Source organism: Pelobates fuscus, chromosome 1 (assembly GCF_036172605.1).
Source record: "Pelobates fuscus isolate aPelFus1 chromosome 1, aPelFus1.pri, whole genome shotgun sequence".
Lineage (NCBI taxonomy): Eukaryota > Metazoa > Chordata > Amphibia > Anura > Pelobatidae > Pelobates > Pelobates fuscus.
In genome coordinates, this window is record NC_086317.1 from 496,811,942 (window position 1) to 496,836,645 (window position 24,704).

At 45.7% G+C, this 24,704-nt stretch overlaps 2 protein-coding genes across 2 annotated transcripts in view; one reads left to right on the forward strand and one right to left on the reverse strand.

The window, feature by feature from the left end:
* LOC134586281 (dynein heavy chain domain-containing protein 1-like) overlaps positions 1 to 20,491 on the forward strand; it is a 246,596-nt gene extending 226,105 nt beyond the window's left edge. The window contains exons 24-26 of the mRNA XM_063441768.1: positions 15,785 to 15,931; positions 16,596 to 17,608; positions 20,109 to 20,491. Of these exons, the coding sequence (XP_063297838.1) occupies positions 15,785 to 15,931; positions 16,596 to 17,608; positions 20,109 to 20,444 (1,496 nt within the window). The 3' untranslated portion in view covers positions 20,445 to 20,491. The remainder of the gene's footprint in view (positions 1 to 15,784; positions 15,932 to 16,595; positions 17,609 to 20,108) is intronic.
* Positions 20,423 to 24,704, reverse strand: part of RRP8 (ribosomal RNA processing 8) — a 41,857-nt gene continuing 37,575 nt past the window's right edge. The window contains exon 9 of the mRNA XM_063433429.1: positions 20,423 to 20,945. Coding sequence (XP_063289499.1) covers positions 20,832 to 20,945 — 114 coding nt within the window. The 3' untranslated portion in view covers positions 20,423 to 20,831. The remainder of the gene's footprint in view (positions 20,946 to 24,704) is intronic.

Sequence of the window (24,704 nt, forward strand, 5' to 3'; positions counted from 1 at the left end):
GCTTACCCCAGTAGATTCGCCCCGACCAGGGGGAACCTACCAGTCCCAACCTCCCCGGTACAACAACAGGGCATCTATCCGGTGCCATGCATGTAACCAGATGGGTCACATGCAACGAGACTGTCCCCAAAACCGGGCCAGGCCGGCCTGGACCCCTCAACGACCACCAACCACTCCTCGAGCCGCAGTACACTGCTATCAGGGCAGGACCTGGGCTCAACCTTTCACCTCTACCCAAATGGAGGAACCCTTGGGCACCCTCCATGAGGTAAACCCGGTCCAGGCGGCATCAGACAACCGCCAAGGCCACCGGCAAGTGGTCCATGTGGAGGGCAAGCGGCTGGAGGGGCTAAGAGATTCTGGGGCCACCATCACTCTGGTACGGAACCATTTAGTGGCCCCGAACCATCTCACTGGAGACTGTATTGCAGTTCGAGTGGCAGGGGAGCTATCTACAAGGTACCCACTGCTAAACTACATTTGGACTGGGGAGCGGGGGCAGGACAAATTGAAGTGGGGATGATGCAGGATCTACCTGCCGATGTGATTTTGGGGAACGATTTGGGGGAGCTAACCTCCGCTTTTGTTACCCGGCCTCCTCCACAGGAAGCTTACCCGGTCGTCACCCGTCAACAGGCTCGCACCACGGCACCCCACCTTGACTCTGAGGCTCAGGTAAGCCCAAACCCCCCTGATCACACTGTATTACCCTGGGCTGCCCCATTAGAATTTGGTAGCGAGGTCGCCCTGGACCCGTCCCTACAAGTTTACAAGGACAGGATAGATAAAAACCAGACTGGCAGAGAGGGGGAGAGATATGCTTGGGATAAGGGGTTATTATACCGGTATGCAGAAAAGGTAGTAGCCGGGTCAATTCCTGTACCCATTAAACAGTTAATTGTGCCTCGAAGGTATAGACGAGAGTTAATGCGGATCGCCCACGACATTCCCATGTCCGGACACCTAGGGATCAGCCGAACCAAACATCGGCTGCTGCAGAACTTCTTCTGGCCAGGGATATCACAGGATATTAAGCAGTACTGTAATACCTGCGATATCTGTCAGAGAGTGGGAAAACGGGGGGACCGATACAAGGCCAAACTACACACCCTGCCCATAATCGAAGAACCCTTTAGCCGGGTAGCGGTAGACATTATCGGACCGCTGAGACAGAAAAGCCCGTCTGGCAAGAAATACATATTGACCGTAGTAGACTACGCCACTAGATACTCCGAAGCAGTAGCCCTGACGAATGTACATGCGGAGACCATAGTAGACGCCCTCATGCGTATATTTACCCGTATGGGGATCCTCCGAGAGATCATTTCGGATCAGGGTACCCAATTCACGGCCGAGGTCACGCAACAGCTTTGGAAAGTATGCGGGGTCCGAGCTATCCTTAATTCCCCATACCACCCCCAGTCCAATGGCCTCTGCGAACGGTTTAATGGGACCTTAAAACAAATGATCCGCACGTTCGTAGCCACCCAGAAGAACTGGGAGCGGTTCTTACCCCATCTCCTGTTCGCCTACCGAGAGGTGCCCCAAGAGTCCACTGGGTTCTCTCCTTTCGAACTGTTGTTCGGAAGGAGAGTAAGGGGACCCCTAGATCTAATCAGAGAACACTGGGAGGGGGGGAACGACCATTGACGGCACCCCTATCGTACCCTATGTGTTGGAGTTTCGGAACCGCTTGGAGGAATTGACCCGGGCTGTGCGCAACAACCTCCAGGCGGCCCAGACACGCCAGCGCCAATGGTATGATAAGGGAGCCAGGGACCGCAGCTTTCAGGTCGGCCAGAAAGTACTAGTCCTACGACCCGTCCCTACTGACAAGCTACAGGCTTCCTGGCGGGGCCCATTCAAGGTGGTAGAGCAGGTCTGCGATACCACCTATATAATCGGCCCCTGCGCCGGGACCGGGGACAGACGCATGTTCCATGTGAACATGCTGAAACCCTACCACGAGCGCACAGAGGAAGTATCCGCCATCTGCGCCTCGGCTGCGGAGGACACCGATAACCTACCCCTCCCTGACATGCTAGCCCGAGGAACGCTACAAGAGGATCTCGCAGCCGTACAGCTAGGAGACCGCTTGAATCCCCAGGAAAAAGCTCAGGCCCAAAGTCTAATTAGGGAAAAAGGAGCCACTTTTTCCAACCTCCCGGGATATACCCAGTTAGCTACCCATCGGGTAGAAACCCTAGATCCGATCCCACTCCGTCAACCGCCCTACCGCATTCCCGAAGCAGTGAGGGAGAACATGTACAAGGAGCTGAAGGAAATGTTGCAGTTAGGGGTAATTGAGCATTCAGATAGCCCCTGGGCATCCCCAGTAGTACTCGTGCCGAAGCGGGATGGAACTACCCGCTTCTGTGTAGATTACCGAAGGCTCAATGATAAAACCATATCCGATGCCTATCCCATGCCCCGGATAGACGAGCTATTAGACAAAATGGCTAGGGGGAAATACTTAACCACAATTGATCTTTGTAAGGGATATTGGCAAATCCCTCTAGCCGAGGACGCTATTCCCAAGTCGGCCTTCGTCACCCCATTTGGCCTGTACCAATTCCGGGTCATGCCATTTGGGATGAAGAATGCCCCGGCCACATTCCAGAGAATGGTGGACCAACTACTGGACGGGTTTCAGGAGTACGCTTGCGCCTATCTAGACGACATAGCCATCTTTAGTTATTCCTGGGCCGATCATCTAGCCCATATCGGGGCAGTACTAGACCGCATCAGGGAAGCCGGACTGACCCTCAAGCCCAGTAAATGTCATATAGGGATGGCCGAGGTCCAATACCTCGGACACAGAGTAGGCAGCGGCCACCAAAAACCCGAACCAGCCAAAATAGAGGCCGTAGCTAAATGGCCAACCCCCCGCACTAAAACCCAGGTACTAGCCTTTTTGGGGACCGCAGGGTATTACCGAAAGTTTGTACCGAACTACAGCGCCCTAGCCAAGCCCCTTACCGACTTAACCCGCAAGAACCTTCCCAAATTAGTAGTATGGGCCCCAGAGTGTGAACAGGCCTTCCAACTCCTAAAAAATGCCCTTGTTAATGCCCCTGTGTTAGCTGCTCCCGATCCGACTAAACGCTTTCTCGTCCATACAGACGCTTCAATGTTCGGATTGGGAGCAGTACTGAGCCAGATCAGAGCCGATGGCGGTGAACATCCAGTAGCTTACCTCAGCCGAAAACTTTTACCCAGAGAAGTAAGCTACGCCGCCATCGAAAAGGAATGCCTTGCCGTGGTGTGGGCCCTCAAGAAACTACAGCCCTATTTGTATGGGCAAACATTCTCACTGCTCACAGATCACAACCCGTTGGTCTGGCTGAACCGGGTGTCAGGAGACAATGCCAGGCTGCTGCGCTGGAGCTTAGCGCTGCAGCCCTTTGATTTCAACATCCAATATCGCCCGGGGAAGCTCAATGGAAATGCGGACGGGTTATCCCGACAAACTGACCTAGACAAGTGATCTGTGGGTACTCCTCCAGACATCCCCAAGCCGATCCGTTGGGATCAGACTGTGTATGCTGGCTTGGTTCTGGGGGAGCATTGTGGCAGAAGCAGCCACAAGAGACTATTACTGAAAATGTTATTTGTCCTTAAAACCGATTAAAAGTACCGAAGGCGAGACCACCCTGCTGTGGTCCTGTATTCCCCATTAAGCGAAAGAAACAATGTTACACTTACCGTAATTGGGTTCGTGGATGGCCGCCGTTCGCCTAATCTCCACGTGGCGGCGGCCATCTTACCTGCCGAACAGCGGTGTTTGGTCGTCGAGCGTCTGGAACTAAAATCGGACGCTCGACTAACTAGACACCGCTCAGACCTCCAGGATCACCAAACCGTATGATTCAAACTGCCGAACGGCCCGCCGTTCGGTAGTTTGGATTCCCCAGACTAGGGGATTCATCCGAACAAAAAATTAGGGTCGGATGGCTGAGATGTTTGGCACTTTCTATTCAGCGAAATAGACCGACTACAGGGCCAGAATCTATGGAGCTGTTTTCGGCTACTGTATCCCTGCAGTCGGTCAAATCTTCAAATGTCTGCAACTCCCGAACCCCTGGTCTGATCTGGGTGAAATTTGAATATGTTGCTCACCCAGAGCAGACCTACCAGGGGACCCCTCATTTGTCACCGTACCCCCCGTATTTAGGGGACATCCAGAAACTGGGGAAAACTCTGTTCCCACTAATGAGCTTACCTGTTAATCTAAGGGGAGGAGAGGGAGGGGAGGTGATTATGATGTGATTGGCTATTTTAAGTTACCTCCCTTGCATGGGAAAAAGACATAAAAGAAAATGTGTGAATAAAGCTGACAGTTGACCTCCAAGCTATGTGTCGTCTAGTTCTTGGAGGGAAGGGATTGTAACTACGCTACCTGTTTTATACCTGTCTTGGATTGCTGTTCCTGTCTACCAGCGGAGCTACCTTGGATCATACCTCTACTCCGCTACAAAGACTTTGTTCTTGGTGGCAATCACGACAGCAAAAAGAATGTCGGAGATTCAAGCCTTCTCCAGTGATTCTGACCACGTTCAGGTCTTTCATGATAGAATTATCCTAAGACCTAAAATGGAATTCCTACCAAAGGTGGTTTCTAGTTTTCATTTGGCTCAACAAGTGGTTCTACCTTCCTTTTACCAGAACCCCTCTTCTGCGGAAGAAGCTAAGCTCCATCAGTTGGATGTGAGGGAGTGTGTCATGAAATATATTGAGGTCTCAAACAAGTTTAGAAAATCGGAGCAATTGTTTATTATCCTGTCAGGATACAGACAAGGGGAGGTGGCATCTACAGCTACTTTAAGGCGTTGGGTTTCTAATACCATCATTATGGCATATAAACTAAAGAAAATATCTCCTCCGGAAAAGATAAAGACGCACTCTACGAGAGCATTGGCCACCTCCTGGGCTAATTGGGCATAGGTTCCTTCTGATGACATATGCAGGGCAGCCACCTGGTCGTCACCTATAACCTTCATCAAACATTACAAACTGGATGTGGTCCCTTCCTCATCATCCTTCGGTAGAGGGGTTTTGTCCTCAGTGAATCTATCGTGAATAAATTCTCCTTTGCAGCATAATATTGGAGTCTCGTTTTTTATTTACCCTCCCTTAATTACGGAGCTTGGGTATTACCCATTAGTGATGCTGCCATGAATGGCCAGGAATATAGAAAATTTTCTCCATACTTACCGTAATTTTCTTTTCCTGGCTATAATTCATGGCAGCATCAGCAACCCTCCCAATAATTTTTTTTAAGCTTTATACTAGACTGTGGGTTGGAAGGAGGAGGGACCTTTTATACCTATAGTCTGGTTGATTAATTGATTGATTGTTTCCTGTCCATGTTAGGGGCGGAGCTAACCCATTAGTGATGCTGCCATGAATTATAGCCAGGAAAAGAAAATTACGGTAAGTATGGAGAAAATTTTCTATAGTATGTGTGTGATCTGAGCACCATTCGGCAGTTATGTGCGCTCAGATCTAAGCTATCTGGGGATATGTGACATGTAGGTATTTCATGTATTAAATGTAACTTTGTATATTTTAAAGTATTTTACTGTCTTTGTGTCCCCACATGTATAATGGCGTTTTACCTTTGTCCTGGGAGATAATTGGATTACTTCCCAATTATCTCCAGGATAGAGGGGTGGGAATTAGGATGCATTGTGGGGATGTTTTACCTCTGTGTGTCTGTCATTGGTTCGTATCTGTCCTTTGTCACAGTCTTCCATCTGGTCCCCTAGGGGAGTGTCCACCAGGTGGGAGACCTACATAAATACCCTCAATAAACCAGATCACTGCTTGACCCTTGTATCCAGTTCTGCAGTAGCTGCCTGTATCTCTGGAAGGGGAAGATCTACTAAACTGCTTTTAACCCCTTTATGCCTGGGGGTGCCGTTACATCCACTTTTTGCAGGGATCCCAGATCCCAGGCTATTTATCAATCTATTTCAACCCTGTAACCCCTTCCAGTCCCGGGGTGCCGAGACTCAAAGTTCACCCCCTGTATGTATTGTGTTTTCATGTGTCCCTGTGTCCTGTTGGTATCTCCCAGATAACCCATGATAGTTATCTGCAACCCAGCGCCCTCCTACCTGGGATTGTGTTGTGTTGGATGGAGACCCCTTCTGTGCATAAAAAGCTGTGTGCTCAAATAAAGATTGTCAAAGGTTGTGCCCTGGAAATGTGTTTCGTCCAGTTACTGGGGGAAATGGGTCTGACCTATTATTAATAAAGGGAATACCCAGCCGAGTTACCCAGGTCACGCTACAATGTTTTTGCAAGTATTTATCCAATTGCAGTTTAAACATCTGTATGGACTCAAAAAAAAAAACAAAAAAAAAACACCTTCAGGCTGAGAATTCCACATCCTTATTGCTCTTACTGTAAAAAAAACTTTTCTTTGCCTTAGATGAAATCTCCTTTCTTCCAGCCTAAATGTGTGACCTCGTGTCCTATGTATAGCCCTGTTTATGAATAGATTTCCAGGTAATGGTTTGTACTGGCACCGAATATATTTGTATAATGTTATCATATCCCCTCTGAGGCGCCGTTTTTCCAAACTAAAGAGATTTAAATTTTTTAACCTTTCGTCGTAACTAAAATACTTTTATCAATGTTGTAGCTCGTCTCTGCACATTACATACGGGGTAAACTTTGGGGCTCTGCGCCCCGGGAAGGGGTCCCACACTTTAAACATATATCGTTAGATAGCCCTGGGTCCCATCTGGGATCCCTGCAAATAGCGGGGCTATCGGGTATACAGAGCCTAAGATACCAGCGTATAAAATCTGGGGCTCTAGGATCTGTACATCCCCGAAATCAGTTCCACAGCGTCGCTTGGTTTGGTCCAGTGGATTCAAACTTTGCGCCCAAACCAAGCAACAGCCAATCTGCTGAAAGGCGTGAAACCAATTTGCGCCAATGAGCGCCCAGGGAGGAGAGGGGTTTTGCAGCCCAAGAAGAAGAAAGGGCGCAAAACCCAGTTTGAACGAGCGGTCCTGCTCTAATTGGTCCCTGGCTCCTTGCAGCGACCAATCAGCGCTCCCTCGTGCCGACCAACCAGGAGAATGCCGCGAACCCAGTTTCGGCACAGACTTCCACGTGGTCACTGGGGCCGTGAGCCCAACTCACAGCCCCAGGTATTCCCTGTTGGCGCACGTCCCTCTCTTGGGTGGATATCCCCATTCTGGTATCCACCCGAGAGAGCGTTTTCCTGGATAGCCACGAGCCTAGCCTCGTAGCTCCCAGGTAGGAGTGCAAAGAGTGATTATAGCTCCGTTGGGCGTGGATAGGACGATTTCCGACACCGGGATCGGAGACAATGTGCACAGGCTGGTTCGGGATGCGAATGCTCCTCCTGGTGGGCATTTAGTGATACGAACCGGTGGCCACCCAGGGGAAGCATGCGCCACTTGTTTCCCTTGCGGTCTTCGGTTTTCCCAGCATGGTAGTGAGGTGTGAGCATGCTAACTAAACATTCTAAATGGGGTATCGGAGTGCCCCCGTGTGGTTAAAAAGTAATTTGCATGGTTTAATGTGAAAATTACAGAAAGGGGGAAAATTAAAAAGGGAAAACATACATTCCAGGAGAGCACATCCACACATAAGAGAGGGCAATTCACAGTTAGGCAGCGGTCCCGCCACACAATCCACTTACCCTCACGGAAACAGCACAGCGGGCAGACGAATACCAGCTTGCCCGCCACCATCACAGACCATTACACAGACTGTTCTCTCAACCAGCCCTACCTACCCCAGGGCCCTCCATACATCAACGAAGTGGAGCCCAAACCACCTCCAGCAAACAGAGTGGCTGCCCACTGCTATCATACTGAGGCAAGCCCCCTGTGTTTCGTCTCTCAAACACTCTGAAGAGCACTGGGGTGTTCTCCATGAGGCCAACCCAGTCCATTCGCAGCGAGCAATCACCAGCATCACAGGCAGACCGTTTACCTAGAGGGAAAACCCATCCAGGGACTCAGGGACACTGGGGCAACTTTAACCTTGGAGAAGAGAGTGACTAGAGGGTCAAACTAATGTTGGCCCGATAGTCAAGAAGTGGACTATTTGGGTAAGTGGAGGGGCATAACCCCATATGTAATTCAAATAAGAGAAAAAGTACCTGCGTGACTATGCAAAAGGAGAAGAGGCCCCAAAGAGACTACATGTGCCTAATTCCAATGCATAGATGCAGGTCTTACCCTAAATACAGTAGTCAGCTCAATAAATGGGCTAGTAGCTAAAGCAAGCGATAAATGGAAAAACTTTTATTACGTCATCCGACATTAAAATAAATTGTGGAAAACACACAACATGAAAAAAATTGTGCAAGATGTAACGTGTTTTAAAAAGGTGGTTCTTATGGAGCTTACTGGCACAGATCCAAATACTGAATAGTTTAAGAGTACAATATGGGTATTGTAACGGACCGTTTCACTCACAAGAGGATAAAAACCATTTAGGCGATAATCCCCTTCCAGATAGACAAGCAGCTACTGCAATCACCAATCTCCCGAACTGCAAACTGCAAGAATTCACCAACTCCCGAACAAGAGAGACACAAACACTGGAAGCAGTCGAAGAGGAAAAGCTTACACTCCTGGCAATCGGCATACAATCAAATCCCCCCCAAAGAATGAGACGACACTTCACTTTGAGGGTTAAGCAGGAACTCCTTTACTGGGGCTAACTGCCTGGCTTTTATGCAGGTTTCCCACCTGGTGGACACTCCCCTAGGGGACCAGATGGGAAACTGGGAAACATATTGGCCACAGACCAATCACAGACATACAACTTTAAACAATCCCACAATGCATCACAATCCCTCCCCTCTGGCCTGGAGATAATTGGGAAGTAATCCAATTATCTCCAAGGACAGAGGCAAAACTCCATTACCCACATGGCAGACAAAAAGACAGTAAAAGACACAAAATTACCTATTGAGGCATTTAGTACATAAAACATACACATTCTACATATCCCCAGATAGCTTAGATCTGAGCGCACATTACTACCGAATGGCGCTCACATCACATACATACAGTTTAAATGCCATGGAGCCAAAGTCTTTCGTTACCCGAATGGGCTCCATGGCTTAGCTATCTGGGTTAACATATTCACATATCCCAAAGAACCGACTGAACCGGTGTTTGACACCAAGGGCATGAATAGCAACCAGGGGGGCGGACGGCTCAGCGGTGTTCGCGCAAGTAAGTGTCTGTTTTCAGTTCCACAGTGTTAGTGCTGAACACCGCTGGCCGTTCGGGACTTAAAATGGCCGCTGCCATGTGTTCGGCAAACTAACAAAGGCCACCCAGCGCTCATCAATTAAGCTGCGGTTAACCGCAGCTTCTGGGCAGTCAATTGGCGGCACACTCCAGCTCCCCGGTGGTCCCCCGTTGGGTAGTTGGAATCTACCGAACACCCCGGCAGAAAGGCACGAATGAGCCTTTCTGCAGGAAAAATAAACGATTGAACCTGCAGGGCCATAGTCCAAAGGGAGCAGGCGAGCAACCAGGCTCCTCCAGTGAACAGTGGCGAGGTTGGTTTCGCCACAGGTATAAAGCACTGTGCACCCATAGAGGAACTCATTATCTGTCTCATATACAGTACATAATATACAGGCAGTACGGCGGATCAGCCCAGCCCCTACTCCCGCCAGATAGTAAAAGAGCACTATCAGGGATCTATAGAGCCAGAATTTTAGTATAAAGAGGGTAAAAATAGTCAAAAAATCGAGTTCCCATATAGCACAGTGGGATTAAATGAGTGTGTCGCTGCACGGTAAAGTGACAGAATGTCCGAAAGGCAGAGCGTCAGTACAGTTCCCAAACTATAAATGAAAGCTGTGTTATATCAAATATACCATCTCATACAGAAACATAGAAGCCCAGCATAGAGTAACACTGACAGGTTTAAATAGAAAAGATAGCACTATAATGTAACAAAGTGTCTGGGAAAGGAAAGAGTTCCTATTTCTCAATTGTAACACTTTGAACTGTGATGTAAAGTGGAATCCTGTCAGTTGATTACCTAGAGATACTGACATTGCTAAATAGGCGACCAAATATTCTCACATAGCAGATCAATGCAGTCTCAAAGTGTCTGGGAATCAAAAAGTCAGTATAGTTTCCCAGTTAGATACTTTGTACTGTACGCCAAGTGTAAATATAGCAGAGCAGCTTGTTATAGTCAGCTGTATAGTGCATGAAGCTGGATGAGCCCAGTAGTATAATTATAAAAGTATACAATCCCTAAGGTTAACTAGGGGGTTGTTGTGGAGCTACAATAAAGGCTAATCAAAGCTAAATAAAACTCCATATAGAATCTATATTAAAATAAAAAGCAGCTAAAGAGCTGCCGCTCAACGCGTTTCGGCGCTCTGTTGCGCCTTTTTCAAGAGCAGAGCCAGAGTCAGCGTGTGTTTAAATAGCAGAAAGCCACGCCCCTCAGGACGTTATACGGCCAATCACCACATGGCACGTCGGTTGTGGGTGTGTAATTGTTTGCGGTCAGAAGCTGGGGCAATCCACTCCAGTGGGTGGCGGTCAAGAGATCCGCCACACTATGCCGTCAAACAACCAATCCCTGGGCGCCCCATGATAGTGGGCGCGGTTTGTGTGACAGACAGTCACACGAATGAATCATATCCTCAGGAAGGCGGGTACAGAGATGTTAGCACGCACCCTGATGTGCCGATCTCGTTGAAAGAAGGGAATACAAATAAATAAATATGCAACAAATATTTTCAGGCATTACGTCTCTATATTGGTACTAGGGCCAAAAAACTTATGTTTATTAAGAGCATGTAAGTTCCTATCTGACAATGGTAACTTCAGAGGTTAATTAGGAGATGTCTGACTCAGACTCTGATCTTTTAAAGGTATATCTCCATACAGTTAAACAAGCCCCTGACAATTAGTAACTAGCATTAAATCTATAGTGGGACTTACTTCAAGATGACCAACAAAACACTTATCCATCAAAAAGCAGCTTTACCTTACCACAAAATATGAGAAAATGTACAGATATATACAGTGGGGGATAAGGGAATCTTACCCCAGAAAAGGAGAATCCTTCATTCAACCCTTTTGGACTTAGTGTCTTTAGTTGGTAAATCCAATAACACTCTCTCTGTCTGAGAAACTTGGCATAATCTCCTCTCCTTACATTCTTCTTAACCAATTCCAGGACACAGAAGCGTAAACCCTTAGTCGCCTCCGTGATGTTCTCGCAAATTCCTAGATATTGGGTTGTCTGTTAGATTTCTGATATGCTCCTGAATACGTTTTTTAAAAGGACGGAATGTTTTTCCGACATTTTTTTTCCGACATTGCACTGGCAAGTCAGCACGTAAACCAGTCCTGCTGTGTTGCAGTTGAAAAATGAAGCTATTTCAAAAGTTTTTTGTTTTCACTATGTGGCAGAACCAACCTCGCCACTGGGCATTGGAGCAGCCTGGTTGCTAGCCTCCTGCCCTGCGACTATGGCCCTGGGATGTATTACCCCTTTAAGAACTGTATTTGGGAATGTTGTATTGTATTATGCTGCTACTGGCCCTTTAAGAACCATCTGGGGACATACTGTGGAGTTACTGGGTGGCCACCATTTCATGTATCAGAGGCACATGGTGAGAAAAATGGATGAAGCACATGGTGAGAACAATGGATTTTAACTCACAGACATTGTTGTGACTTTTCTACACGGTGCCATCTCGCCGGTATTTGGTGCACAAAGACATCGTGCAGTAGTTTTAAACTATACAACAGGGGACACATTATACAGTAATTATTTTTTATATAATCTGTATATGTTCTGCGGAATCTGCATTAAACTGTATCTTCCAAACTACTGAATGGATCTGGGTGAATTTTGGATATGTGGTTCACCCAGATCCCCTGGTTCCGAGGATATACTTTATATGGGGTTATTGCATGATGTTTGATAAAACTGTATTCCTCTGCCTGTGATAATGAGATTACCCATTGTGTTCAGTAATCATATCACAGGCAGAGGGGAGGATTTTGTGTGGGAGTGTCTGTGTGTATTTTACGTATTGATTGGTTGTTCTGTAAAACCCTGTGGGAAGTACTATGTTTGTGGATTGGGAATAAAAGAGGCTGTATGTGCCAGTACAGTCAGTTCTGCTTGACCTCAAAACAAAGTGTCGTCTCGTTTTTGGGGGAATTGGATTGTATGCTGGTTGCCAGGAGTGTAAGCTGATTGTATGCTTTTCCTGTTCAGCTGTTTACAACATTCATATGCTTAAGAGCATTTGTATGCTTCTCCGGTTCGGTGGTTGTGGTGTCTGCTGCAGTGCTTGGAGTCCTCAGGAAGCGCTAGGAGCATCCTTCAACTGAGGTTCCCAGTCGGGGTGCCTGTCGATAGTGATCCCATACCTTTTTCGAATCCCTATTTATAAATTTACATGAGACACATCTGCCGCACCCATAGGTACCAATGACTGTATTGTGAAGCCAGGTATTTGTTGGGGATTGTCTAGTTTGTAAGTGACTTGGGGCTAAGATGTCACGACGATCTTTTCCCCAGCGTGCTGTAAGAGTCACAAAAGGGGCCACTACTTCGTGTAGATGTTCGTCACTAGTTAGTAGTGGCCAAAAGCGTTTGAAAGACCTTTTGACGTTTTCCCAACCTGCATCATAAGTAGCTATCAGTCTTATGTTTTTTTGTGAATATTTACAAGTCCTATTAGGGGCAGGTTCGCTAAGCAGTGTGTTCCTGTCAGATTCCAACGCCCTCTTGTACGCCCGTTTTAGGCACTTATTAGGGTTGACTTTCTCTTTGAAGGACTTTCTGAGATCCTTAGCTTTGGAGTGGAATTCCTCTATGGTACTACAGTTTCGTCTCACTCGAAGATATTGGCCAGTAGGAATATCTTGTTTCAAGGGTGTAGGGTGAAAGCTATCCCACTTGAGATTTAATGCTGATGGTTTTCTGTAAAGGGTGGTGTGTATCTTATTTGTATCTGTGATTGAAATTGTTAAATCTAAGAAATTCAGACTAGTCCCAACAAATTCATTAGTGAACTTTAAGTTCTCCTCATTAATATTGAGTAGCTTCACAAATTCATGAAACTCGTCCATGCTGCCACACCACACAATGAGCACATTGTCTATATATCGACGCCAAAGGAAGATGAGAGGAAGGTACCTAGAGATGTCTTGAAGGTGAGTCAACTTTTCCTCCCACCATCCTAGATGCAAATTGGCATACAATGGGGCACAGGCTGTCCCCATCGCATTGCCCCTTATCTGATGGTAAAATATGTTTCTAAACATGAAATAGTTGTGTGTCAGTATGTATTCCAAAAGTTTAAGACAGAAGTCGGTATGTAGAGAATGTTGTTCACCCTTTGATTCAAAATGGCCAATATGTTTTATGACATTCAAGTGAGGGACCGAGGAGTAAAGTGCCTCAATATTCAGGCTACATAATTGTGCTGAGGGCGGAACTTCAAGGTTGGAGAGGAGATTGAGGGTTTGTTTTGTGTCCCTGAGATAAGAAGGGAGCTTTTTAACAAATGGTCTCAATATCCTGTCAATGTAAATGCTCCCAGTTTGGGTTATATTGTCAATACCCGAAACTATCGGTCGGCCTGGGGGGGGAAGGTCAGGCTTTTATGGACTTTGGGCAGGCATCAAAAAGTTGCTGTCCTAGGGTGACGCCCAAGAATAAATTTCTTAGTAACTGTATGGTGGATAAGTACCTATGAATGGTAGAATAACCTCCTTGCGTTAAGGTGTGAGACCAAAATATGACCACCACCACCACTGTATCACTGTCCCAGAAAAACCACCACCTAGGGTCAAAATTCAAAAATACTGGGTGCCTATTGGAATAAACCAAAAGTATGGCCATATACCACTGAGTCCTGTCCATACTATCGGTTTATTCCAATAGGCACCCAGTATTTAAGAATAAATTCGTACTCGTCACCCGACAGCAACCCTTCACTGCGGCCCTTGACCAAAATCTTATTATATTGTTGGAGAAAATAGTTAGTTGGGTCTGACTTCAAAATACGATAGGTGTTGGTATCTTCCAGGACAGTAGTTAACATTTTGACATAATTATCCAATACCATTACCATAATATTACCCCCCTTATCCGCTGGTTTGATAATTATTTCACTGTTATCTCTGAGGGATTTAAGAGCTGCTTGTTCTCTTTTGCATAGGTTCATATTGGGATAAAATCTTTACAATCTCGCTTTTCATGGTCTCCAAAAAGAGATCAATATTACGATATAGTTTCCAAGGTAGGGAGTGAACCTTGGTCAAGCGACACCTAGTTCCAGAGTCGGCGTGAACAGGAGGTTTGGTAGCTGTTCGCATAGCAGGGGGGGGAGGGGGGCAATTAACTACTTGCTGACCACCAAGTTCCATTTGAATTGGGGTGCAGGAGCAAGGATTCTGGAGGCCGGATTGATTCAGGAGTTACCTGTGGATGTTTTACTGGGGGGGGGGGGGGGGGGGGAGGTTTACTGGGGTATGATTTGGGCCAGTTAACTTCAGCTTTCGTGTCCCAAAACCTACCTAAGGAGTTATACCTAGTGACTACGTGGCAGCAGGCTCTCACCACGGATCAACGCTCACACTCATGATGCTGAGACATCCCCCTCCACGTATGTTTGGTTCCATTCGTCTGAGAAGAGCGGTGTTCGGTGGGAGCAAACTCCCGAACGAGGGGCACATAACCAGCTTACATACGAACTGTTATATTTGTTATTTTATTGTATTTCATACCCCTGAAAGAGACCGACCGCTCAGCCTGAAGCCATGGAACTCTTTTGGGCAGGCGCCTCGTGTGCGATCGGTCTAAACTATAACTCTGTCTCGTTTCGGCTGCGTTTGTTGGATCTGAGGGATATGTTAGGACCAAAATATCCAAAAATGACCCAGATCGTTTCAGCCTTTCCATGGAAGTCATTATTTGACCAACCACACACGAGGCTTCTGCCCAAAAGTGTTCTATGAAATCAGGCTGTGCGGTCGGTCTCTTTCGGGAGTTCACAATACAACAATATATATGAATAAAACTGTTCGTACGTGCTCTCAATCTGTGTCCTTTGTTCGGGAGCTTGTTCCCACTGAACGCCGCTCTTCTCATGTGAATTCAGCCGAAAGTACAAAGAGATGGAAACCCAAGCGGTGTTCCCGCTGTTGAGTATCCGATAATAGTTCCATGCACTTGACGACTAAACACCCCTGTATGTGTTCGCGGCTAAAGATGTCCACCGCCACATATTCACACATTTGAACGACAACCACCCAGCCGACCGCTTACAATGTTGCGATTAAGGTGTTGATAAGGGTCAAAAGTCTACAAGCAGCACATGACTCTCCTGGGTGGTCTGGATGTTCGGTAGTTCATTCGGTATACGAACCCAATAAGCATAATCTGTTCAGTGAATCCCATATACTGAACCAGCTAAGTCAAAATGCACGAACAGAGGCTTTTTAAAGTACATTGGCCAAGGTCCATCACAGGTGCCATAGTCCTGAGGCAAGAGGCTGGCCAGCAGGCCCCTCCAGGAGCACGTCAGAGGCATTGCTGCCACAGTGTGCGTAGCTGGATATATCATATTTTGTTTGTTGATGGCGCTGAGCGTAGCTACCTGTGTTATATAGTATGTGAATAACTGTACATAAGTGGTTATATAGTATGTGAATAACTGTACATAAGTGGTTGCATAAGGAAAGCATCTTATTGGGATTTCTTTGCTTATGTCTTGAAGGATCTGTCGTGTATGGAGGACACATTGTGGATGAGGATGATGCGGAGAGCATACTAGCAGTGAGTGAGCACTGTCTAAAAGACTCCCACCTAATAAGTCGTGGGATCTCAAACCTGCTGTCTGTGCTAGATGAGGGCACGTTGTCAGGTACCAGTTCCTGCACACTTACTGAGCTTTTTACAAAATGTGAGAGACCAGGGGAGGTGAAACCAGGGATGCATAAACAAAGTGATCAACTCCTAAATGACAGAGAATTGCAGAGGCATAATCTATACACCAGAACCAGTTAAGTTAAAGTTGGGTTGGTGCTTAGATTGTACCTTTTAATGATTATCACAATATATAATTTCTACTTTTTTAAAGAATTTAGCAATAATTACATTTATTTTTGGCTGTTTGGATTTTGCCCCCCTCCCACATTTTGTATAAAAAAAACTGTTACTTACCTCTAATCCAGCGGTGTTCTCCTAGTCGCAGTTCTGCTCACTCTTGAAGATATCCCATGCCAATCCAATCAAGCATCCTACTGTGCATGCCCTGCAGTCCAAGATAATGCTTCTCATTGAGAAGTGTTGAATCCAAAGTGGGAAAGAACCTAGTCCTGGCTGACTGATAGATGGTAGACTAAAACTTAGAAGCTTTACAAAAATGTGGTTCTAAAAGGGACACTATTCTAACCCCTAAAAAGTGTTCCTTTAAAAATGGTTAATATTTCGAAGTGCCTCTTGTCCCTGTTCTCTGATTAGATCTTTGCTAATCCTGTGCATTAGGCCCAGCAAGATATTGTCACTAATCACTGTACTCCTTGCAGGATTCTGGATGAACCGTTTTCACTGGTCAATACAAAAGATCACCTCTCTGTGGGAGCCATCTGCTCTAGGACTGAGTGAAGGTCTACAAAGTACTACATATGAAGACTATGGATACAAAGCTATGTCAGAGCTCCTTATCACACAAGATGTGTGGACCCCAAAATACCCGAAACAAGACAAACAGTTAACCCAAAAATTTTCAGGTGTCAAAAAAGTTGATTTATCATCACCAGGACCTCAAGAACCCTTAAAGGAAATATGTGCAAGCAGGGAAAGTATGTGGTCTTTCAACCAAAACCTGCTGAGACAGATGTTGGAGCTTTTAATTGAGCTGGAATCTCTACATGTGACCAAGCAAAGCGAACTGAAAACTTTATGGGTGACGATGGACAGTGTGCAAGGATACCCGGAAATAGAGAAGAGGAGGAATAAGGAAGATCAGCCTATTGAGAAATACCAGACGAGAAGTCAGGAAGATGAGAGCTTGCAGAAGAAGAATAGTGTAGAATGTAATGGGAAGGAAGAAAGTCAGAATATCACAATGGAGAAATTATGCTGGTTTGAGAGCCTGGAGAAACTGAATATATGTGATAATGAGGTCTCACAGAGACTCTCATCAGGATGGATTGGACATCCATTGTTCAGCTTTTTACAGGAAGAATGGAAATCAATTGGTGTACTGATTGGAAGGGCTGTGCAAGAACTGAAGAATGCGTCATCTTCATGCCACTGTCTAAGGTGTCAGAGGGTGCGAGAAGCTATGTTTGGGAATTTCCTCCCCCAGGAATGGAACGTCTACCCTTCATCTACACCACCAAGTCCTATGCACTGGGTTCAGGCACTCCATGTTCGCTTGAAGCTCCTGTTCAGCTATCTGTCAGCACCATCCCTGCTCAATGTAACATACAATCTGAGTGTGTTCCAGCAGCCAGCTGTATTTATCCAGAAAATTCGAGAGGAAAGAGCTCAAACAGAGAACATAGCTCTGGAGCTTTATTCTCTACAACTACAGGTATTGTACCACAAGCTTATTTGCAAGCAGACCTGGACAGAGAGCAGATTATCAGACACCTTGTGTAGTAGAAATACCATAGGTTTCTCATGCAATAAGGGGTGATGGGTTATTTCGAATTTGTCGTGGTGGAGTGGACTGATCTGCAAGGTAGATCAGTTATTCTCCAAGAGACATTAAAGGGCATTTCCATCTCTGCAGTTTTTGCTATGTTTTTAGTCATTGCTGGGTTGTGGCATGTTAATAATGTGCCAGTTATCAATAGATGCAAATCCCAGCATGGAAACTGAGGAGACAGGATTATGGGTTTTCTCCAGCCCCTCAAGATCCGTTTTGGGAATTAGTTTAATTCCACTCAATCTCAGCTAGTCTGGAACATGTAAACCCTGGTGCTACCCTGAGATTGGGGCCGTGGCATGGAACAATGGCAGTTGCACCATATAATGTATGATGTTATCCACGTGTGGCTGGACCGCTTGGAGGTCAGCTGGCCATCAAATTGCACTAAAACCACAACAATGCATTCAAATACCTGTTTACACAGGATCTTATTGATCTCAGTAAGAGTCCCGGTAAACACAGATTGTAGCATGTACCTGAGTATTGTTGTTTGCCACTCAGACGAAGCTGCCTTGATAGCCGGATGACTCAGTTCAAACTACTGTCATTCCAGCAGCCTGTCTGCCGGGTGTATGTCAAGATTGGTGTTTACTGAACTACTATTGGCTGGCTCACTAATGAAATATAATGCTATAATGTGTAGGGGCTGTTTGAGTCTCTGGTGAGAGCCAGTGATTAGATGCCATGACTGACAGCGATCATTCAGCCTGGGAGCCAGTGATTAGATGCCATGACTGACAGCGATCATTCAGCCTGGGAGCCAGTGATTAGATGCCATGGCTGACAGCGATCATTCAGCCTGGGAGCCAGTGATTAGATGCCATGGCTGACAGCGATCATTCAGCCTGGGAGCCAGTGATTAGATGCCATGGCTGACAGCGATCACTCAGCCTGGGAGCCAGTGATTAGATGCCATGGCTGACAGCGATCACTCAGCCTGGGAGCCAGTGATTAGATGCCATGGCTGACAGCGATCATTCAGCCTGGGAGCCAGTGATTAGATGCCATGACTGACAGCGATCACTCAGCCTGGGAGCCAGTGATTAGATGCCATGACTGACAGCGATCATTCAGCCTGGGAGCCAGTGATTAGATGCCATGGCTGACAGCGATCATTCAGCCTGGGAGCCAGTGATTAGATGCCATGTCTGACAGCGATCATTCAGCCTGGGAGCCAGTGATTAGATGCCATGGCTGACAGCGATCACTCAGCCTGGGAGCCAGTGATTAGATGCCATGTCTGACAGGAATCACTCGGCCTGGGAGCAACACTGCTTAACTTTGCAAAGATAGGGACAGCTGACGTTAGTATTCGCATGGGTGATTAATACGGTCCATGTTTGAGGCTCTGGTCAGATAGGCAAAGGGAGTGGAGGCATGTCTGTAATTTGACATTAAATTCCACAAAAAAAAATAATAAAAAATATATATATACACACACACACACACACACACACGATATAAACCTGGTCAGGAGATATATATATCCATCCAAGAGGGCTGCACTCACCTGAACATACATTATAGGGTGCTGCTGGGGCCAAAATATACAATTCAGCGCACTCGCTCATTCACTAAACAATGATTTCAAATCTCACAGATTGTAATAGATTTATATAAAAACACCTCACCTAGGCAAAAAATAATGGGGGTTTAGTTACATTATATGATCATATATTGCATAAGCCTACCACAACGTCAATGCCCGCATTCTGGCAGGTCCTACCCGAACAGCCTAATGCTTGCTCTTATGAGATTAATCCACTTACTTGGGAAATACATCCTTATTGGGACTCTGCAAGTCAAGGCGAAATAGGGTCCTGGAATGGGGCACCTGTGACAGGGAGGGGTGCAAAACCAAGGAGTTGGCCTGGGACTCCCAAATATATAAAAGGAACCAAGAGGGCCGCACTCACCTGAACATGCATACACAGGTGCCTCATTACAGGACCCTATTTAGCCTTGACTTGCAGAGAGTCCCAGTAAGGAAGTATTTCCCAAGTAAGTGGATTAATCTCATAAGGGCAAGGATTAGGCTGCTAGAGTAAAAAATAAATAAAAAAACTATTACAATATGTAAGATGTGAAATAATGGTTTAGTGAATGAGCGTGTGCACTGGATTGTATATATTTCAGCTTCTGACACAAGTTTCTCATTCCAAACATCAAACAAGTTAAGTTAGAAAGCAAGAGGCAGCCTTTTACTACGCAGCTAGTATTTTGATTATTACAGCATGCATTTCAGTGGTTAGGGTGCCTTGACAGACGCTTCAATCTTTACTTATAATATATTTAAAAAAAACACATTTACATCAAAACATTTTATTTGCTGGACTGGCCTACTTTAATTCCATGCCTATTGTCATGTCTCTGTCGGCAGGTATCACACAGCGTCCTTCCTCCGACTGACGATTTGGGGGTGATGCTGACTGGCCTACATTTGAAGCACGCTTTGTGGGATACCCGTCTGGGCCTGCTGCGGGAAACAATGTCTCCCAAACTGTGTGCATTGCCTTTGGTACACGTGTCTGTGGTGCAGGAGCAAGAAGCCTCATCATCCCCACAGGCGCAGTACTTGTGTCCGGTCTTCCTGAATGACTCTATCCAAGGTCCAGCCCAGCAGAGGAGAGAAGCCATCATCCTGTTACCACTTCCCACCCACATCTCTGCCAGTGTGTGGCGCCAGCGCCGCGTGCATGCAGTCAGCCTTCTGTGATATCAACAGCTGTATGAAAATGCAATAACCTTACTGTTCAATAAAATCTAGTTTCCTTTCTTCAGGTCTGATGTCTCACAAGGACTGTTACTGCCAGTTCTAGTCAGGGGGAGGAATGAGAATGCGGAAAGTGAGATGAGATATATATATATATATATATATATATATATGAATAAAAGAGGTCCAGCCCCCGAGGGCATGTTCAGATGGTCACATACTGCTTATAGGATTGGGGTAAAGGGAATACCGCCACATCAGCTGTAAAGATGGAGGGGCCTGGCCACACACAGTTATTCGGAGATGGAGGGGCCTCAAAAGACAAAATGTTTGAAGGGGCTATTGGGTGTAAAGACTAAGGCTCGAGGGTCAGATGTTCTCTCTCCATGTTTATCTCTTTTTGTACAGACATGGTTTTAATGACAGTCCTGGATGCTTCACACAATCCCGAGGCATCCCGATTTTACTGAACTCAAACAGGAAGAAGTAACTGCTGTCTGTGTTCTGCAGAGAGAAAAACAAGATTAAATACATTTCACACTGTACACTACAGACTACACGGCCGATTTAAAGCATTCTTAGAGAATTTGTCTAATACAAAGATGAAAAACCTGAGACTGAATCTATAATAAGATACAGTGAGTGGACAAACCGAGAGTGAATCTGTCAAATGTATATATATATTTTTTTTTACCAATCCATTTAGTTGGAATGAATTTTTTTTATTGTAGAATATAAATTCTATAACATAGAATGTGACAGCAGATAAGAACCATTTGGCCCCCCACCTACTGTTACGGAAGTGGAACAATACCTCACTCCCCGAATCAAACAAACAATTCCCTGCAACCTCATCCAACACCTAGACACACCTTTACATATAGATGAACCCCTCCCATTAGTGCTATACAGAGGTCCCTACAAAACTCTTTTCCCTTTCTATAGTCACCCACCTCCATTCAATATTTAGGAATACACCTTCCTGTACACTCATCTAAACTCTTCTAATTGAACTTCCTACCCCTGCTGCAGACTCTCTCTCAAGACCTGACTAAATGGCACAAGCCACACTTTGGGTGGCTATGCCGCATAAACATTATAAAGATTAACGTACTCCCCAAAATTCTGTACCTTTTACAAACCATCCCCATAGTTCTACCCAAAACGTTCTTTTCGGACATTACTCGCTTCTTCTGGGCCCAGACTCACCCCAGACTTCTGTATAAAACCCTCACATGCCACAAACACCAAGGCGGCTTAAGCCTTCCGGACATTGAAATGTACTATCAAGCTAACATGCTTGGGAGACTATATGAATGGGCACTTCCGAACAACTGTAAACACTGGGTCCTTCTGGATGGAGCTGCATTCCAACACCCACTATACACCATCCCGTGGCAGCACATGGGGAGGACCTCGCTCAGAGGAGCCCACACTACACACCTACTCTTAAAGTCTGGTCACAAATTAGGGGTCTACTGAGCATCTCGCCCCACCCGTCCCCTTTATATCTAATCGCACACAAACCGTGATTTCCCACCAGGCCTCCATCCACCCTCCTTTGCAACACTCCACCCTGCACTCAGTGCTGAATGATCAGGGCGTCATACCCCTTCACAGTCTTTGGCCCGATACAACGCCCACAGCGTTAGAACACTTCAGGCACTCCCAGCTCACCCATTTTATTACATCTACCTCTAACCACCTCAACGGGAACAGACAACTCACAACATTCGAAAACCACTGTGCCTCAAGAGGCATTAAAACAAAACTCATCTCACTGATGTAAAAGACACTGCAACAGGAGGCATCACCCTCCTTACCAAAATATGCAAGCTCATGGGAATCGGAGCTCAATTTCACACTTACACAAAAGGGACTGGAAACGCATATTCGTTAATGTACATAAATCCAGCATCACACACACATACACTCAAGAAGGAATCTACAAACAAATTTCCAGATGGCATTTAGCGCCGTCAAATACAAACTATGTTCCCCAATGCATCAGTAGCATGCTGGAGATGCTCCCACCCTGCAGGGACAATGGGCCATATATAGTGGACCTACCGATTCACGAGTACTGGTCCAAAAAAGCCAAAATGATTCACCTAGTGACCAGAATTAGTTTGCCTACTACACCATAAACACTACTTTTCTTCCACTACCCGAACCCACTCCCCAGACCATCACGATCACTGATCACACATTTGTTTTACCAGTAAACTGGAAAAAAGCATGAGCACCCAGAATCAGGGAATTGATCAATAAGGTGGTGTCCGGTCACCTCCTAGAGGAGGTGCATTCTTCCCTAACACATACATGAGACACGTACGGAAAAAAAACTTGGAGCCCATGGACACTGGTCCTCAAGCACCCTAATCAAGCCAGCGGTCAGGTAGTGAACCCACAGTAATAGTATACCTGGAAGACCTCAAACCAACTGACACCAAACTGAAGGTTAACGTTCCACCCAGTTTTCCCCACAAAGTTCATGATCCGTTTTCACTAGCACAAGGCTACATAACACAGGCATGAATAGCACTGACCCATTATCTCCTATCTCATACATATTATCGAACAAAAGGGTCACATAAATGTCCCTATTTTGTACTCATTATACTGTTAAAGTGGCACTGTCATGGCCGAATCAGTTTGTTTGTTTTTTTTAAAACCACCCTCCCGACTCCACTATATCGAATTGACCCCCTATTCACCCCTAAATGCCCTTAAGCCCCCCATATTACCAATTTTTTTAATCCTTATTTTGTGCCAAGACCTAGGTTTGTGTGGGCAGATGAATTCCTTGTGGCACACGTCATCTGCCCACACTAGATAGCGCTGTGAGATTCCTGCACATGCGAACGGGAATTACATCCATTCATTCATCAGAAAGACGCACAGCTCCCTCCTTGTTAAATGTAAAGATAGAAGCGGCAGGGAGCAGTGCTCCCCGGCACTTCCAAGCCCCCCATGTCCTCCCTCACTCTATGGGGGTCAATATGACCCCCATAATAGAATAAAAGGAGATTAAAATCTCCCGAATGCCCCTACTCGCTATACCGCAAGTAGGGGCATGTCTACTAAACAGGTCGGTGGGTGGGGGCCATAAATAACAAAGAATGGGGGGGGACCAACTGTTCTCCCCCTTCTCCCCGAGCGGCGGCACTTATTGTCCTCCCCCACCCCTGAGCGGCGGGTGGGGCCATAAAGGGAAAGGAGGGGGGACATATTGTGCTCCCCCACCCCGGAGCAGCGGGTGGGGTCCCTAAAAGAAAATGCCCCCCTTCCAAAGTGACAAGCCCCATGTCACCCCCCACACCCAAATAAAAAATAATCCCCTACCTACCCCCCTCACCCTAAAAATAGTGAGGGGGAATAAAAGAATAACTAAGAAAATAAAACTTACCATTTGAGGTCGTCTTTTTTCTAAAATCTTTATTTTTAGGCCCCAAAAAAGGCCAAATAAAAACCATCATACCCGAACTCGAACTTGTAAAACTTGTTTTATTTTTTACAAGTTCGATGGGTATGATGGTACACTACTAAGCTCTTTTAATAACTTGGGGTGTGTTCCATCAGGCCACATTGACTTATTGGTCTTTAACTTACAGATACTCTGTACATTTACCATTTAAAAAAAAAAAAAAAAAAATCCTACACAAATCTACTGTTAACCCCTTCAGGACGGAGTCAATAGTGCACGTTCTGATCAAAACAAAACGTAAACAAAAACTGGAATTTGCGCTATATGTCTGTTCACCCGTAGTTCCCCTCTTTCATATTAAATGCACCCACACTTATTATATATCATTTTGTTCAGGAGAAACAGGGCTTTCATTTCATATAAAATATTTATATATGAAACAATTTATTATGAATAAAATAAAAAAAAACTGTAAGAAATTAGAATTTTTTTTTTTAATTTGTAGTTCCGCCTCACATTTTAGCTGTAAATGTCATAATACTGTTAGGTTTTACTGCAACAAAATGCACATATTTGTAATCAGCGATGTCTCACGAGTACAACAGTACCCCCCATTAACAGGTTTTATGTTGTTTTGGAAAGTTACAGGGTCAAATATAGAACGTTCCATTTTCAAATTGAAATTTGCCAGATTAGTAATGTTACCTTTGAGACGGTGTGGTAGCCCAGGAATGAGAATTACCCCCATAATGGCATACCATTTGAAAAAGTAGACAACCCAAGGTATTGAACGTGGGGTATGTTTAGTCTTTTTTAGTAGCCACTTAGTCACAAAC